At 35.3% G+C, this 18,241-nt stretch overlaps 3 protein-coding genes across 3 annotated transcripts; all 3 read left to right on the top strand.

The window, feature by feature from the left end:
- The first annotated feature begins 2,397 nt into the window (after positions 1–2,397).
- Positions 2,398–14,486, top strand: LOC108053483 (protein charybde). Its single transcript, XM_017136153.2, has 4 exons — positions 2,398–3,361; positions 9,321–9,975; positions 10,442–10,552; positions 10,616–14,486. Exons 1-4 carry the CDS (start codon positions 3,295–3,297, stop codon positions 10,692–10,694), a joined length of 912 nt encoding a protein of 303 aa, XP_016991642.2. The 5' UTR covers positions 2,398–3,294; the 3' UTR covers positions 10,695–14,486.
- A 786-nt stretch (positions 14,487–15,272) lies between these two features.
- LOC108046848 (protein new-glue 3-like) lies at positions 15,273–15,632 on the top strand. Its single transcript, XM_017126765.2, has one exon. It carries the CDS (start codon positions 15,353–15,355, stop codon positions 15,605–15,607), a length of 255 nt encoding a protein of 84 aa, XP_016982254.2. The 5' UTR covers positions 15,273–15,352; the 3' UTR covers positions 15,608–15,632.
- Positions 15,633–17,437: 1,805 nt separating this feature from the next.
- LOC108046849 (protein new-glue 3-like) lies at positions 17,438–17,792 on the top strand. The gene has a single exon (XM_017126766.2). It carries the CDS (start codon positions 17,514–17,516, stop codon positions 17,790–17,792), a length of 279 nt encoding a protein of 92 aa, XP_016982255.1. The 5' UTR covers positions 17,438–17,513.
- The last annotated feature ends 449 nt before the right edge of the window (positions 17,793–18,241 follow it).

Here is an 18,241-nt window from a genome sequence, read left to right as displayed (position 1 = left end):
ATCACTTACCATTGTTTTATGAATATTTAGTAGCTCTTCAATCATCAGCAATGTATAAAAGAGGACATAACACTTAAAAAAACCTTTAATGGTCAAAATAGGTTTACACAATTTTTCTTTGTATAAAATATATGATTATATATCAATTTATTACATATATCTACCGAAATAAATGGGATAAAGGTAAGTCATAAGTAAATGGTCAAATGCTTATTACATTTAACTATTTTACTTTTACAAAAGTACATATCCATTAACCAAGTGTGTATGTAATATCTTTGCAGCTCTTAAATCTGCAAGTACGATTACTTTTGAAAGAATACAATGGCAGTGCTCCCCAAAGTAAACGTCTTTGCAATGTGGCCTGGGTCTATTAAGCTGTTTTGGGTTGATTTTGGTAAGGGGACTTGTAAGCCGCCCTGAACATCTCATTTGGCTGATTCCCAACGGGACGTATTTAGGTTAAACTCGTGTGGAACTCACTCACATAAATCATGCATTTGATTAATTGTATGCTACTGACTTTTATCCTGTTCGACACTGCAGCGAGGCTACAAAAAAATTCAAAAGAAGACGAGGGAGAACTGGCCTTTAAAACTTTTGGCATACACTGAGAAATAATATCACAGAAATGTCTTGAAATGATTTATTTGTGTAGTAGAAAAGCGAGCTAAAGTCAAGATATGTATAGTTATTTCAAGGAATTTATGATTATCCAAAAATGATTGCAGAAACAAACCAGAAACTTAAACAGAACAATATATTTAATTTACAGATAGACATCAAGCTGTTATTATTTCGTAATAAGATTATATTACATAATTGATAATATATAAAAATATTAAAATGTTCTGATTAAACATATAAAATTTGTGTATTAATATAAAAGTTAGATATCCTATATATGCCAAATAGACTTCTATAAGAGCCACGGGAAAAAAAGTTATTTTAAATTTTTAACATTAGATACATTTTTAATTAAATTATAATTTATGATAACATTTTAAACCAGAAAAGTGAATAACGGGTAACTCATGGTCGGGGGCACTGATCTATTGTTCCCTTATTTTCTTTTTTCATTTTTTCTCTCTCTGTACTTTGGTGGAAGCCCCATGCTGGGCACTGTGCCCCCCTCCCCTTGCCCTTCGCCAGGCAATTGTGTTGTGTAAACATTTTTTCAGCATTAACTGACATGTGTAAATCCCCCCAACGCAACACAGAAAAAAGGCAGCTAGACGAGGGAAATGCGGATGCTTTCTCCAAAGCCAAAGCCGATCCAATGGAGAGTGGAGCACCCACAACGAGCCAGTGACAAATAGGGAAAGGGGGAGTGGGTGGATGGCGGTACATGGAGGGGGGGAGGGAGTGGCTGCTATAAGGGCACCCAGGAGGAGGGGGGTGTTAGCCGGACTGTCCAACGCCAGCGGCGCCATTTTTTATTTCTATTAAGATGAATTGTTAAAACAGTGACAGGCCCTGTGTCGGCGAAGCATTTTCATCCATTTTCTTGCTTTTCCCTTCCCATTTTCCCAGCAGAACGGGAGGCGGTACAATGGGTCTTGTCATCCGGTAAAGGCCAGATATATACGAACATCAACATATGTACATAAATATATATATATATGCACTAGAGTGTGCAGGCGACGTATTCCCCAAAACACCATAAATCGTCTTGTGAAATTCTAATAAAAAAGGACAAAACTAAAATCAGGTTTTTACTTTCGCAAGTGAATTGCTATTTTCTTTATAAAACTTAATAGTAAGTGCTCCAATTTTCAGGGATCATGTTTTTGATTTTTAAACAGAAATCGAAACACAATTGTTTATATTATTATATCGTTTTGAAACCGTAAGAAAGATTATTTGGATGTTGCTACTAAAATTGACAAGCAAAAATGCAAGTATGCCGAAATTTTGCCTGATAATTAGTTATCATTTGCATTTTAAATATTTAAAAAATTTATGAATTAATCTCAATCATTTTTATTGTTAACTATTATGAGTAACCCAACACAATACTTATTTTTAATAACCCTTTTTTATGGCAATATAGTATTTCACTAATTTAAACAATTAATAGCATAGATTTCAATGGAGTTGATTTTCTCTAAGAGTTACAATTTTGCCAAGAGAATTTCTCCTTTAAAATCGTTCCTTTAAAATCGTTCTCTCAACTCAAGAGTTCTTTAGAACTGCTCAAGAGACCGACCCACTCAATCAATCATGACTCAAGAGTCTTGGCGGGCAACAACAGCTGATCAAGAGAGAGAGAACGCCGCTCAAGAGAGAGTTCACGGCCAAGGAGAAGGAAAAGCAGCGACGCCGGCAGCGCTGCCGATACCGGCTCGGAAAATCGGTATAAAAGCAGCCGCACGCGGTGCCGGCCGGATAGTAGCTTTTTGGAAAACTGTTGGAAAACTGCTCCGCTCCGCTCAGCTCAGCTCTCCAGTGTCCCGTTATCGAGGCCCAGTTGTTCTTCTAGTTCCAAGCTCTCTCGCCGCGCTGCTCTCGCACACCCACACAAACAAAGGAGCCACAGCTGAGCGAGCGTCGAGGAGAGAGAAACTCTCTGTAAACATAAAGCCACGCTCCGTTCTTGCGCATTCGTTCTGCTCATGTTAACTTACAGAGCATGTTAACTTCCACTCAATCGCTTTTACGAACACGAATATATATACGAATACGGGCAGAGCAAATGAAGTCTATATAGTTTCGCACATCGGACCAAAAGAGCAGAAGTATAGCCAGAAAACCGGAAAAAACGCAGCCATCAGCACTTGAAACTTCGCCATATGTAGCAAAGAAATAAATCGAAATATCTGTCCAACCAACAACAAATTAAATCAAAACCATGTGCTGTGCTTAAATTTATTAACAAACCAGACAGAGCGAGATAGAAAAAGGAGGCCCAAGGAAAGAGCGAAAGAAAGAGCGAGAGAGAGAGCTGGACGGGGCGGCGATTTGCGTTGATTTTTTAGCATGTATTGAATTGAAATGTTTAACTAGAATAACAAATTTAGTTGTTGATACTTTTCCAATTGTTTGTTAAACGCTGTCGCTGGAAAATCGAACTCTCCACCCACACAACAACACAAAACACACAACACACACGCGAAATAAAATCAAATTCTTGTGATTAAAGTGCATTTCTATACGTACGTTAAATACAACTATCCACACTCACGCAATATAATAAAACGCAACGAAAGTCGGTCGAGATCAGTATTTGGAATCAAAATCTATATACCCCACTTGGCTGAAAACACGCAAAATAGCAGTTTCAACGGCGATTCTATGAAGATGGAAGTGCTCTCAGTACAAAATCACATTCAGGGAAAATTCGGTGTTAATAAAATTAAAGGTAAGTTCATCTTCTTAATTGATTTATTTTACGTGACCATCTGAAAGGTTTAAGTGTTTGAATTAAAACTTATTAGAAAATCTTCAAAAACAGAATGTTCAGTTTTTGACAAAGTTTTAAAATAATAAGACAACTTAAATAACTTTAAGGTCTTTTCGTAAATTTGGCTTCTGTTAATTATTACACATGTACTAAATAATAAAATCAGTAAATTTTCAAGCAACAAATTATAAGTTTTAAAGAATTTAAATATGTACTTCAAAAAATGTTTGATAAACTGATAATTTCTATTGGCATGCGGCACACTTTGAATTTAAATTTAGAATTAAGTTTAATCCAGTTGAATTTATGCAGATGTTCAATAAAATAAAAAAAGTGTATCGCAATGAGTACTAATTAGATTATAACTTGATAACTTTTATCCTGAAGAAAAAAAGTTGTTCAGCATTTCCAGTAAAAATGTGAGGTTCGTATTTTCACAAATCAAATCAACGAATATTTCAGATCCAGATGTAATAAAATCAGGTGCAGCACAAGCATTCAAAAAACAGAGATTAAAAATGTATTGTTCGCTGTTATTACGCTTGATTAATTTTTATGCCCTGCCTCGCATTAAAACTAAATGTAAGGTCGCTGTTCACCTTGTGAACTTACAAAATCCACTCGGGTTGTTTCTTGCAAGAATTCTTAATTAAGGCACATTTCGGATATTTTAATGTGCCACAAACATTTTTATTTTTCATGTTTATGGGCCATTATTTGCCTTTTTTTATTCAATTAATTTTATAGCGTACGGGAACATTTCATTTGATGTCTTTAGCAAATTTTCCAGAGATTATAAAATTCATTTATTCAAGTATTTCTTTTACCAATGGAAAATTTTTATAGATGTTTCTGCTGATTTGAAATGGAATGCTTAATGACTCGAGTGTTTTTATAAATTAAGTTCTTCTGGTCAAAAACAACTAGAACTTTCAAAATTTCGAAAAATGTTCTTTCACGATATCGTGTGGACTTTTACGACCCGATAAAGCGGCGTTTAGGGGGTTGCAAATACATATGTGAAATTTGCATTATGCATTTTGCACTCCGTTCCTGTCCGAAGCCAGGCGGGCATATCCTGTTCATGTGTCTGACGGGCGGATTATGCAACATCCTGTTAATCCTGTCACTTTAAACTTTGCACCACGGCACCAAGAAAGAGTTGAGTTGGGCAAATTAGACGGGGGACGGCCGCCTGGGCAACAGGGAGGGATTGGGATTGCATATGCATATAGCCATATAGCCACGTAGCACGTAAGCCAAAAACAGCAAAAAATGTAAAATCACCCAGAGGCGAACACAACACAACAAGCGGCGGTGGTAGCGACATGCAACAACATGTCGCCTCGCACACAAACTCCCGCAGATTTACCGTTACTCGCAGTGCAGCCAATTTTAGCGGGAATGCAAATTTAAAAATATATTTTAGTTAAATTTTAACAAATATATTTTTCCCTTCGAAACTATGTAAATATGTAAAAGCACCTTTCTAAATACTTGTAAATACTTTTTTTTGCCGCCGCAAAAAGCAAGTTTTATGGTCTTTAGATTTTTTTTGATTTTTGATAGTGCACGTTATCAAAAATGCCCAAATGTACATATATTTGCATCAAATTCGAAATCTTGTTGGTGTTTATTTGAAGTTAACTTGTAAAAATGACTAAAATGTCTATAATATAAGTGCCTGTTTTCCAATCAAAATACTTAATGGTCTGGAATGGACCGATTTGGCGTGAAAAAAGCTGAGGGGGCCGCATTGGTAATATTCCCCACCTTGTTGCTGGCTTGCATCGCGCTCAAAGCTCTGCAGACCCCACCAAACCTCCGAGTCTGAGCCACCCTGTTTCCCGTCCCGCCCTTCCACGCCCCAGCCAACGTATGTATTTGCAGTCAATTTAATTTCATGACTGACTGAGCGCATGCAATTTTATTTTCGAAGGACATACGAACAAGCCAGCCTCAGCAACACTCACATATAACCATTATTCTTTCTCCATAAAGAATATGTACAGCTGGGTTGAATTTATTATGCTGATTTTTGTAAATAATACAAAATGTTATAAAATTCTTTCTTAAACGGCAAATATAAAAAATCTATAGTGTAGAGAATCTAAATCCAAGGCGTCCAGGCAATGGTTGCCTAACCAATTAGTTAATTTCTTTGAATAAACATTAGTTATGCCCATTGTCCATTTATAAATAATTCCATTTGGGCGTTGCGAAAAAGGGTTATCAAGAAGTTGGTTTAATATTTATCGACCCCATGAGTAGGTTTTTTGAATTCAGATTCACAGCGGTTCCCAAAGAATTCCATTAGGTGAACAAATGCGAATGACTTCCAAAATTGGTCGCAATGAATTATTTATAAAATGCTTATTGATTCAAAAAAACTAAGATACATATGTACAAATGTGTGCACACTGTACAAATGAACACAGACACATACGAAGTACAGTTCATGGACTGTCTTACAACCAATTTAACTCGATTAGCGAGGTTTTATTGAAGATCCAAAATAGAATGGAACCGAACAATCAACATTGATAACAGCGCAAACGGTTTACTTCGGTAATTAAGGGGAAGATCTAAAAATAAAAGCAGCAAAATTATCAATTCTCATAGTTGTTTTACAGTGAACATCAGCTAAATAAAATATAATATAAACCTTCTCTAATGAGCAATGAAAAATATAAAATATGAACTATTTCTTGTAACAATTCAATATTTATGAGTTGAATATTAATGTTTGATTCCTTTTAAAAATTGGAAATTAATTTAAATGATTATGCGTTGTGCTAAGATTCGTTGAATATAATAGAAAACTGGGATGTGAATTAAATTAACCCATAAATTATAAATGACTTAAAATTTTCTGAGTATGGAAAACAATGTAATCTTTTCTCTTAACCGATATACACTGTAAGAACATGATTGCCATGTCGAAGTGCGCGAAAATTGAATCCCAAGGCCAAGCGACGCCACGCATTAAGAAAGCCAAGTAATAAGCCCAAAAGCTCAGTCATCTCCCACTCTTTCCCTCCCCCGCTTTATCAACACTATGAGTCTCATACACTCGTCTGAGCTGCACAACAACAGGAAAATACAAGCGAACAAGAACAGACATGTTTGCGGTTTACCGTTAACTTGGATGGGCTGATGCTGCGTTGCTGATTCTTCTTCTCTTTGCAGGTATTGTTATACATTCTTGTGTTCGTTGTTGTTGCTCTTGCTGATTTCGAATGCACAAAATACACAACCACAAATGCTCCACGATTGCTGCGGCAAGTAAGACACAGTAAGGGAGGGAGAGAGGTAGAGGGAAAGTGAAAAAGGGAGGTGGTGGGGAATATGCCCATCTTTTCTCCAAAAGCAAATATGCACACGAATACACCACCCACAAAACACATCCTTTTACATATGTATGTATGTATGTATGGATATGTGTTAGTACAGTGGAGGGTACAAAAACATATGAATGTACATATGTACATATGTATGCCTTTTTAAACATATTCTTCAAAAAATTTAACAAATCGGCATGATAATCCGTTTGTCAAAATCTACTGAATTTGCACATATGACCATATACATACATATGTGAACTTAAGCAAACCAAAAGATACTTGTTGGAAATAATCCAAGTTTATTACTCATACGTACTGTTGCCTCTGATTAAATAATTTATTTTCATACTTTTTTAAAGGTTTTGGTTTTATTGTCAACCAAAAAATGATTTTTTGTACTTGTTATTATGACTTTGTTTGAATTAAAGATTTGAAATGTGAGAAAGATTTTTCGTAAATAATTCAAGCTGTCAGACGTGACGTATACGTAATTCGTATACGTAATGTCGGTTTTCAAATAAGTTTATTTTACACTAAATTCGACCATGTTATACATTAAGAAAAGGAATTTTTTTGAAATAGTGTTTGTTCGAAACATGTATTTACTTTGCTCATCAAATACAAATTCGGGGTGCAACAGATATACATACATATGTACATATGTATGTATCTAGATCGCCTTTTAGATTTATAGAATTATTTTATTGGTTCGCAAAGATAACAAGGTTTTATTAATTTACGAGTTGAGTTTTACAGCTAGTAATTTGCTCCCAGCTGTGGCAGGAGTACATTCATATAATGTTCACATTTGTTTGTGTGCTTTATAATTAAGTGTGTGGTCGTTGTCTGTTTTTTTATTTTTATATGGTTCTTTTTGGCTTTCGCTTTTTTGACTTTGCACAAACCCTTTTGTGGAGACAACGGCACTTGACAAAATCCAATAACACATATGTACGCAGTGGGGAGCGGACGGGGCTATAGAGAGGTTGTGAGAGAGAAAAAGGGATGCACAGACATGTGGACACATGCAGAGCCGCAAACATGTGCCGTTAATTTCTTAATTACGCGGGTGTGCCAAGGAGGCAGAGGAATATGGAAGAAAAGAGAGAACGGCAGAGCATGCAAGATGCATAAGGGGGAGAGCGGGATAGAGATACACATGCAAAGCTAACGAGAGCAAATTGTCCATTCAGCAACATTGCAATGATTATACAGTGGGCGGCATGGGTAATAGCAGGGAAATGGGGAATGGGAGGGTGGAGACGGAGCTCCTCTTTAAAGAGTTTCCGCGCTAATTACAAGACGCTGTCAAGACAAGCCAAGTAGTTAATTTGTACTTGCTGCACTTGCACTCACCGTGTACACTGTACATACAGTCACACGATAGGAGTATGACCAAGAAAACAACAACTAATTAAACATGTTTTTACATTTTTTTTCTACAAAATTTTTGTAACGGTTAGAAAAGCAATCGGGTTTTATAAAACTCTTATTAAATTGATAATGAAATAACAACTGAATAATACTACATACATTTTTTTTATCGTTTTTGCAAGAATCGTTTGCTTGGAACATGGATTTAAATAAAAACATCTATAACATTTTCATAACGACTTTTTAAAATCGTATTCAACAAAAAGAGTTAAATTTAAAAAAATCTTCAATTTTCAACCTTTCACTCCACAGTACCATTTAATTCCCAGCTCGGTGAAGTTCAGTTTTTGAGAGGAGTTGAGCTCCGGTTTTTATCGTCTGGTCGTTCGAGTAATAAAGTAACAGCAAAAGAAATAAAAACAAGGGATAGAGAGAGGAAATCGTACGAAGGGGGTAAAAAGGAGGGGGCCCAGTACAAACTGCTGACTTGGGGGGGCAGATAAAGAGAGAAGGAGAGAGAGCGTCAGCTGGAAACGGGAAACGGCTGATTTTCCAGCTGTTGTTGCCAGGTGATTTCCCCCGGCCCCTGCCTTGCCCCTCTCCGCTCAACCTGGAAGCGGAGTCTGCGCACTGCACTCTTTTCGGCTCCACATAGTGGTACGCGAGTGTGGATCCCGAGTCTTAGACATCAGCTGATTTTTTTCGCTTCCATTCTCACATGGAACTCTTTGCCGGTCGATGTGCCATCCAAAACTACAGTTGAACTTCCGTAAATAGAACTGTTCCATCCGAATTTCGCGTAACTCAAAAGAAACGGATAAAATTTCACTTAATGTGTCTAAGCCTTTTTTAGTTTCGGACATATACTTCTCGAATTCCGATTTACGGAAATTCAGGTGCATACTTATTTCTTATTTTCAAATAAAAATTTCTCAATAATTAAATAAGTTTTACAAATGAGAGACTTGATTTTAAATAAATATTATTTTTAGTCTTATTAAAGACATATTAAATAAAAATCTTTTATTAATTAAATAGAAAACATTTTTATAATTTTTACAATTGTTTTGAGCATAGATGTTTTTAAATTTGTGTCTTATAAGTCTATAAAGGCTATATTCACAATAACTAGTTGTTGCTAGTTTGTTGCTTTTTTGAAAGATTACCGTAATTAACAGCACGAATCTATTTTTTTCCAGACTGGCAAGCTGCGACGGCACCGCTGGAGGAGGAGGAGGAGCTGACATCGGCCGTGAACGGGAACACAGCCGCCGGCGAGGGGGTTCTAGACGTGGACGAGGTGGATGGCCATCCGGCCTCCGTGTTGCACATGCGACAGCACCAGGCGCTCAATACGCGCCCACCCTCCACGCCCCCAGTGGCGGGGGGTGGTGGTGCGATGGCCGGAGGAGGAGCCGGCGGAGTGACTACTCCCAAGCAGGCCACATCGCCGGTGGCTGCGGCCAGTTTCGAGGTGCCCGTTAGCGGTGGCAGTGCTGCAGCCTATCACCACGCCTACATGACAAACGTGCTGGCCAGCACCGCCCATCAGCAGCATCACTACCACCACCCACTGCCCGCCTCGCCGCTCCAGTCAACGGCCGGCGCTCGATTTGGGGCCGCCGACAACCTGGACGATGTGAGCGCCAGTGCGGTGCGGGAGCTGTCGCATCAGCTGCAGGCCCAGCTGCGGGACGCCAAGCGACGCCACCTGTCCTGCACCGAGGTCACGCTGCCCAACGACCTCACGCAGCGCATCGCCGCGGAGATCATCCGGATGTCGGAGCGGGAGCCGTGCGGAGAGCGCGCCTGTACGCTCTTCATCGAGTTCGAGAGCGAGCCGAATAATGTGAGGTGAGTGGTGATGAATGGACAACCTGAAGGGGAGACGCACTGGCTCAGTTTGATCTCAATGATTGGGGAATTTTTGCCATACTGAGGGAAAATGAATAGAGATCCTTAAATAAGCAGCTTAAAATCAATTTTTTTTTTAATATATAAGAGTTTTGAACACCGCAAAAGAATTTATACAATAGGTTTGGCTTTTAAATATTTGTAATTTGGACACAATGTAACTATTTTGTATGTTTTTATTCGATCACCATGTATAATAGCCCAAAACCCTGTTTTAAAATATAACAATTAATTCAGAAGTTATTAAGAAATTAAGTTTTACATGCTTAATGACAGAGCTAGCAGCTAAATATACCTTACCGGCACATCTTTATTGTTTACAGAATAATAGTCCTGGAATTAGAAAATAGAGTTTCTTCTTCATTATTTTGAAAACCTTTTAATATTAACCATTTTTACTTTGCAGACGCATTGCATCCTTCAAGGTTGACCCGGATACAGTGTCGATATTCGAGTTGTACTTGACGTTGAGGCAGGACAAGAGCGGCTGGACCTCCCTGCTGCCGCAGTTTATAAAGTAAGTGCCCATGGATAATATTCAGAGTGGCAGCATATTAAATAACTTGTCAATCTCCTCCAGAAACCTCACACGTAGCAATACTATCAACATCAGTCCCGACTTCACGCTGACCAAGAACAAGCTCTACTCATCTGAGTGAGTCGCTCGACGGAGGAGCGGCATGGAGTGCGAACCAGAATAGCTGGGCTGCTCAAAACTCAATCCCTCCGAACAAGAACAGTAACAGCAGCAGATACAACAGCAGCAATCGCAATAGCAACATCTATCGGTCGTGCCCCCTTCGTCGCGACCCTCCAGATTCACGATCTTCATTATGGATAACAATACAGAGAGAGAGATGATGATGTTTAACCGTAGAGGCAAACTTTTGGACCACAAACTATCAACTTACTCCTGCAAATAACAAATCAACTCAACGCTAAAGCAAAAACAATTATTTTGGAACCTAAGCTCTAAAACAAAACCAAAAAACCAAAATGAAAACAAAAACAAATCAACTGCAGTTGCAGGCAACTCAAAACTCTTATTGGACTGACTTTTTGGCTTAAACAAAAAAGGTACTTTTTGAAAAACGAAAAAAATTGCAAAAAAAAAGAAGTATTGAAAACGAGGAGATGGAGAGTGAGGAGAACACACAAAACCATAAGAAATATTCAAAATATTGTAAAACGTTAAGGCAGACAAGCAGAAGAAAACTTCACTCAGTGAACGGTTGTCGGGGATCCGTTTTAAATTGAATACAAAAGGCAAAACCCCCGGACAGAAGTATAGAGTATTAACCCCATTTGTATGTATGGATGTGTGTACACCATTACCTTGTATCATCATCATAATCCAGAAATCAAATGTAGCATATATATTATGTATGACTTGAGTGCATAATGTATAATACATGTTTTTTGTCACGATTCAATTAGGCTATTACTTCTAAACGCATGCATGCATACATACTCTATATTATGTATTGGGAAAAAGAAAACCAACCAATTTCTATATATATGAGAGCAAACAATAAGATTCGGAAGCGATAAACCGAGGCAGAAAGTGGAAAGTTAATAATAACAAATATAAAAACAAAGTTGATGTGATATTATATAATAATTATGAATATTGATAAACGCATACACACTCACGAATTCACTCACATACAGAACAAAAAAACCGATTGCAGAATATTTGAAATAGATTGGAAATTATTTCGAAATTTTGTTCGATCCCAGTTATCTTAGAGAAAAACAAAATTCATGTTAGATAAATAGATTCAAACAATTCTCAAAATATTTCCACCTATTTATGATTAAGCTCTGTATTATTATTTTAATTGATTATTATTATTTTCTTGTTTTTGTGCAGAGTTCCAAACTCTGCGAAGAAAGTGTAGCCAAGTGGCTGAATATACAATATACATATATAGATATATATGAAAAATATTTCTAATATTTGATGTGTTTCTAATGTAAGATTTTAATATTAAACAAGCAAAAACGAAATCAACAACAAGAGAAACAAAACTCAAATCCAGCAGAAGATTTCATTCAATGTGCGTAGCTGTGTGTTTATCTGTAGTTTAGTTAACTAAAAACAATTGAAAACAAACAATAACAACACGATATGACAAACAAACAAAATTGATAAGAAAGAAACGATGAATATCGATAGAAAACGGTTATAATATTTAACATATACACATGTATGGATACATTTTGGCTAGTTAGTTGGCAAACAAATTGTTTTGATTAACGAATGATCTAAGCAGTGAAATTATTTATAAAAAACAAGCGAAAAAATTGATGAAAAAAATGGGTAACTATTGTGAAGAGGTAGAAGCAAAAACTTTCGGAAAATATAAAGTCATCTGTGTTAATAAATTTTAAAATAATTTTTAGCGTAGAATAACAAAACCAAGAAGTGAAAACGTAAAGGCAAAACAAAATTAATCAAATCTGTTGTAAATAACAGATTTCTAAAAAGCTCTCACATACGCCACAAAAAAAAATTACAGATCCCAAGTATTCGACAGGTTAATTGTAGTTTAAACTCGTGCATAACACACCCACAAACAAGCACACGCAATGGCAAACAAGAATTTATTTATAAAACCAAGAAATACAAAAAAACATTTGCAATAATTTAATTTAAACTAACTAAATACTTTTTCCATCATTAATCAATCCCACAAAGATCTCGACTAATAAGATGAAGAACTCATTATATGATAAAGGAAAGAGCGGAATGAAAATTACACAAAAGAAAATACAATTTAGGTATTTAAAACTTGCTTTAAACTTATTTAGGTTAACCCAGGTGTAAAATGCCAAGAACCCTCTAACGCATAACAAATGTTTTAGCCATCTCAAACTCAAGTATCGACTTTTCAGCTCCATTCGATCATTAGACACAAACTCACACATAAGCATATGCATATATTAAAGATATATAGTGTATGTAAATAGGGCCACCGTAGCAGCAATAAATGAGAAGAAAACGAAAACTTTATATATACTGTATTAACTATTTAAATGTGAACATAATTAAAGCAAGTGAAGAAATAGAACCATGAATGTGATCTATTTAATAACAAACAAAGTAATCTTAAATAAAATTAAATTTGCAGAAAGCGAGAAAGAAATATTGTAATCATTTCCTTTTGTTCAATTGATGAAATTATTAACAAAGTAGTTGTAGGAGATTTTAATTTGTAGAATTTCCATTATCATTTGCCGAACATCTTTCCAAATAAATTGGTTAACGTTATCGTTTCGAATGTTACCAGGCTTTGTAAGAATATAGAATTCGCAACGCTTTCTATGTGGTTTTTCTTGAGCTTCTTTTTTTAAATCGAATATTGTCTTTTGAAGTAGTGAAACTAACTCCAGTTTTCGGAGGATTTTTTTGTTACGTTTTCCATGGATAAGTGAAAACTGTATAGAGATACAAAGAAAGAAATGAATCTTAGATCTGTCCAGTGCTCCTCAAAGTATTTTGTAAACAATAATGATAAACCAAAAACAAAAAGAAAAGCGAAAACAAAACTCGTGACAAGTATCAAGCCCATAGGCAAGCGGATATAAATATGTATTTATGCAAGGGTATGCGAAAAGTTCTATATATGAATGTAAAATAGATGTATGGATATATCTATATATATTGTAGAATTTTTACACATTCTATTACAGACTACAGAGTTACCGACTAAGGCAAATATTACGATTACTACTACGGCAGTACTAATGTATATTTTCAATGTATGTGTGTGTGTGTTGTTTAAGGGAACCAATTAATGCATTCAAAAATCAAATTACAAATCAATTAAACAAACGCCTCAAGTAAAATCGAAAGCAAATAACACTATCCGTAATACTAGAGACCCCTTCAAATGCTAAACAGATCCCGAAACTAAATTTAAATTAAAACTGCATTCCAATTGCGACCGAAATCAGTATGGCATCTTTGATTATCAATAGGAAGTTAAATTCAAACGATTATCCCACCATATGCAATCTGAGCCAGATTTCATTATCATTTTCACCTTAAGTTCAAGTTTCAGTTCATAACTTGCTTTTCCATCAGCTAGGAAAACTCTTACAAGTCCGATTCCCTCCCGAATATTTTGCAGTTCACATCGGCGCTTGTTTCATTTACGACTAATCAAATATTCAAGGGAATGATTAATTGTTCTAAAGTACCGTTGATGTGAGTCTCTGTTGTACAACATATAGTTATGTGACGAAGTAATGTTTAACAAATTCCATTATATATGTGGCAATAGGTCTATAACGAATAACGAGTCTAAAGCGAGAGCTGAAACGAAGGATTGAGAGGGGAAAATAAAAAATATATATATTATATATGTATACCATATACTACCTATATGATTATGAGTGTATGTAATGAAGAAAAACAAATGGAAATAAAACAAATTTAAATTTTAGTAGCGCTTAACAAATTCTAGCAATTTAACAAATTTTAATTAATCAAATTAAACAAACAAATGCAAAAATTGCAATTTAATTTTTTTCTCTGTGTAAAAGTTGATTAAAAAATAAAAAAAATACAATACAAAAAAAAACAATAAATTTTTTAAATGTGAAAAAATAATTAGTTGTTTTTATTTCTAATATTTTATCTTTTTTCAGCTATTTTTAAAATGAGACGTGATTGTAACAGTTAAAAATATCTATTTTCATACCACTTTCAACTGGTAATTAAATTTTCAATCAAATGGCTTTCAAACCTAAAATTTAAACAATAATTGAATGTAAAGTAATTGTATGGTAACCCCTTTCTAAACTGCGCTGTTAAGCTTATAACTTTTATTACAGAAATCCGATTTTAAACTAGCACACTTCTATTTATTGTGGCTTGATTTTCCACAAATCTGCGCTTAATTCTTTATTTGTATATTTGGGTCGAGCATATCAAATGTAAATAGGAAGACATTAAAAATAAAAATATACAAGGTCACTTGGCTCACCTAATTATGCGGAGTAGTCATTACATCTATTTAACAAATTGTAGCATATATTTGGGCGAACATTTGTGTGCGGCAAATATTGACCAATAGTTTAATGCTGTTTATTGATTCACGTTTAATATCATTTTTTATGACAATAGAGGAATTCACTTCAAGAATTGTTATTTGTCAAATGTACAGATTTTAATAGAAACCGAACTGATCCGGAAATTAGTACTGAGCTATAAATGGGGTAACACCAACTTCAGTCAATCACAACACTCGATCACAGCTTTCGATCCAGTTTAACTATAATTGTCTAATAAGCTCCAACTGCATACAAAATGAAGTACCTCTTCGTGGTCGCCCTTATTGCGTTGTCCATTCAGTTGGCCTACTCTGCAACTTCTACCAATGCCACTACCACTACAACAACCACTGCGGCAACAACCACTACAACAACAACAGAAAAGTCCACCCACAAGAAGAGATGCTGGAAGGGCAACAACTGGTGCCACACGCACATCCCCAAAAGAAAGTGCAAGCACCCAAAGAGATGCCACAAGACCGTCGTGATAGTGACCCGAAGAAAGAACTAAGAGCAATCCAGATTTTTATTAAAAAATAAATATATAAAAAATATTTAGCACGCCATTTTTATTCTTTACTTTTAATAAGATCGGAAAAGCCATTTTTGCTATCCCTTTTATAATTGGCTACTCTTAACAACACGCAGAATTTCAAACCGTTGATCGTTAAAAAATAATAAAGTAAGAAGTAGATGAAATCTATAGATACTCAATAATTTTGATTTAGTATGTAAATAAATGATACATTTTCTATTTTTCTATGGCTTGGGTTTGCTGAATTCCATCTAAAGCAAGAAACCGTAATATGAAATATATTACATATATCTCATAACTTTTCCTACAGACATCCGTTTTCAAAGCGGCATACCTCGAAATGATTATGGCTTAATTCTGTGAAAATCTGTGTTCAAATCTTGGTTTGTATTTTCGGTCGATTTTTCATAATTTTAATGATGTTTCCCCTTTCCAAATTTGGCCTTTCAGATAAGTGGCCCAAAACCTGCCACTTCTAGGCCCATAACTTTTCTTACAGACATCCGATTTTAAAAGCCATTTTATGATCGTGGCTTAATTCTGTAAAAATCTGTGTTTTTAGCTTGGTTTGTATTTTGGGGTCGATTTTTCGTCATTTCAACAGTGTTTACCCCTTTCCAAATTTTCGGAAAATGGCTTTGCAGAAAAATTACCTAAAACCTGCACTTCTAAGACCATATCTTTTTTACAGAAATCCGAATTCAAAGTGGCATACTTCTAAATGATTGTGGATTAATTCTCGAAAAATCTGTGTTCTTGGTTTGTATTTTTGGGTCAATTTTTCGTCATTTTAATCCAAATTTCCAAATTTTCAAAAATGGCTTTGCAGAAAAGTGGCCCAGAACCTGCACTTGTAAGCCCATAACTTTTCTTACAGACATCCGATTTCAAAATGGCATAATTCTAAATGATTGTGGTTAAATTCTCTAAAAATCTGTGTACCTAACTTGGTTTGTATTTTGTGGCCGATTTTTCGTCATTTTTACGAAAACTGGCTTGCAGAAAAGTCATCTAAAACCTGCACTTCTAAGCCCATAACATTTCTTACAGACATCCTATTTGAAAGTGACATACCTCTTGGTACCGCTGCTATAAACAGCGCTGAACCAAGTAATCGAGTCAAAAGAAGACTGAAATGACACCACCCTCAAGACCTACCGGACCGGATTTTGACCTAGCAACATTACCTAACTCATTTTAATTAATAAAAAAAAATATATATATATATATATATTATGAATTTACTTCTTGCCCTAATTAACGATTAGACTAATTATTGTATAATTTTTGTAAAAACCGATTAGATTAAGCTGCCAGTTGGGTAGCAGTGTGCTAATCTTAAGAATAAAATTTCCACATTTATAAAAGTAAAAATAATAAATCTAAATAATTGTGGTTTAATTCTCTAAAATCTGTGTCTGGAGTCATTTTTGTGATTTTTGTGACTTTTCCAAAAATGGTTTGCAGAAATGTCTTCAAAAACTGGACTTTTAAGTATATAACATTGCTTCCAGATATCCGATTTTAAAGTGTGTCTTCTAAACAATACGAGCAAATAGAATGTAAATAGGAATGTACACCTAGTAATGCGGATAAGTCTTTTTACATCTGCTACGCAAATTGTAGCATATCTTTGGGCGGACATTTGTGTGAGGCAAATATTTACCTAGATTTGAATTCCGTATATTGATTCTCGTTTATTCAAAATAATAAATATTTGGTATTTGTCAAATGTTCAGATTTCAAGAAAAACGGAACTTATCCGGAAATTACTACTGAGCTATAAATGAGGTAACACCAACTTCAGTCAATCACAACACTCGATCACAGCTTTCGATCCAGTTTAACTATAATTGTCTAATAAGCTCCAACAGCATACAAAATGAAGTTCCTCTTCGTGGTCGCCCTTATTGCCTTGGCCATTCAATTGGCCTACTCCGCAACTTCTACCACTACTGATGCCACTACCACTACAACAACCACTGCGGCAACAACAACCACATCCTCATCTGCAACCACTACATCAACAGAAGAGTCCACCCACAAGAAGAGATGTTGGAAGGGCAACAACTGGTGCCACACGCACATCCCCAAAAGGAAGTGCAAGCACCCAAAGAGGTGCCACAAGACTGTTGTGATAGTGACCCATAGGAAAAATTAACTAAACGGATCTTAATGCAAAATATTTATCTAAAAATAAAGAATTCAAAAAAGTTAAACATATTTTAGTTGTTTTTTTATACAGGCTCGGTAGTACTTTCACTAATGAAACAAAAATCATAATGCTCTTCTTGCAGCAATAATAAACACATTTAGTTAGAAAGTTATAATCTAGTCTTTTAATTTAGAGAATTTTATTTTTAGAGAAAACTCCACTTCAAAACTATTAAATTAACAGTTTATTTTTATATTTTTTGGGGTAAACATAAAACTTTTAAAATAACTGCACTTATTATGCCCATCTTATACTGATGGTTTGTGTATTTGCTACGAAGTAAGGTAAATTACATTTATGTATACATTGTGTATAAATTTATGTTTTTAGTAGAAGTAGATATGGAAATTGTTTGTTTTTAGTAAAAAGCAACACTAAAAATGATAATTTAATTA

This window comes from Drosophila rhopaloa, unplaced genomic scaffold (genome assembly GCF_018152115.1).
Source record: "Drosophila rhopaloa isolate 14029-0021.01 unplaced genomic scaffold, ASM1815211v1 contig_163, whole genome shotgun sequence".
NCBI lineage: Eukaryota > Metazoa > Arthropoda > Insecta > Diptera > Drosophilidae > Drosophila > Drosophila rhopaloa.
Note: the sequence above shows the minus strand (reverse complement) of the source record. Positions and strands in the feature narration are given on the sequence as shown.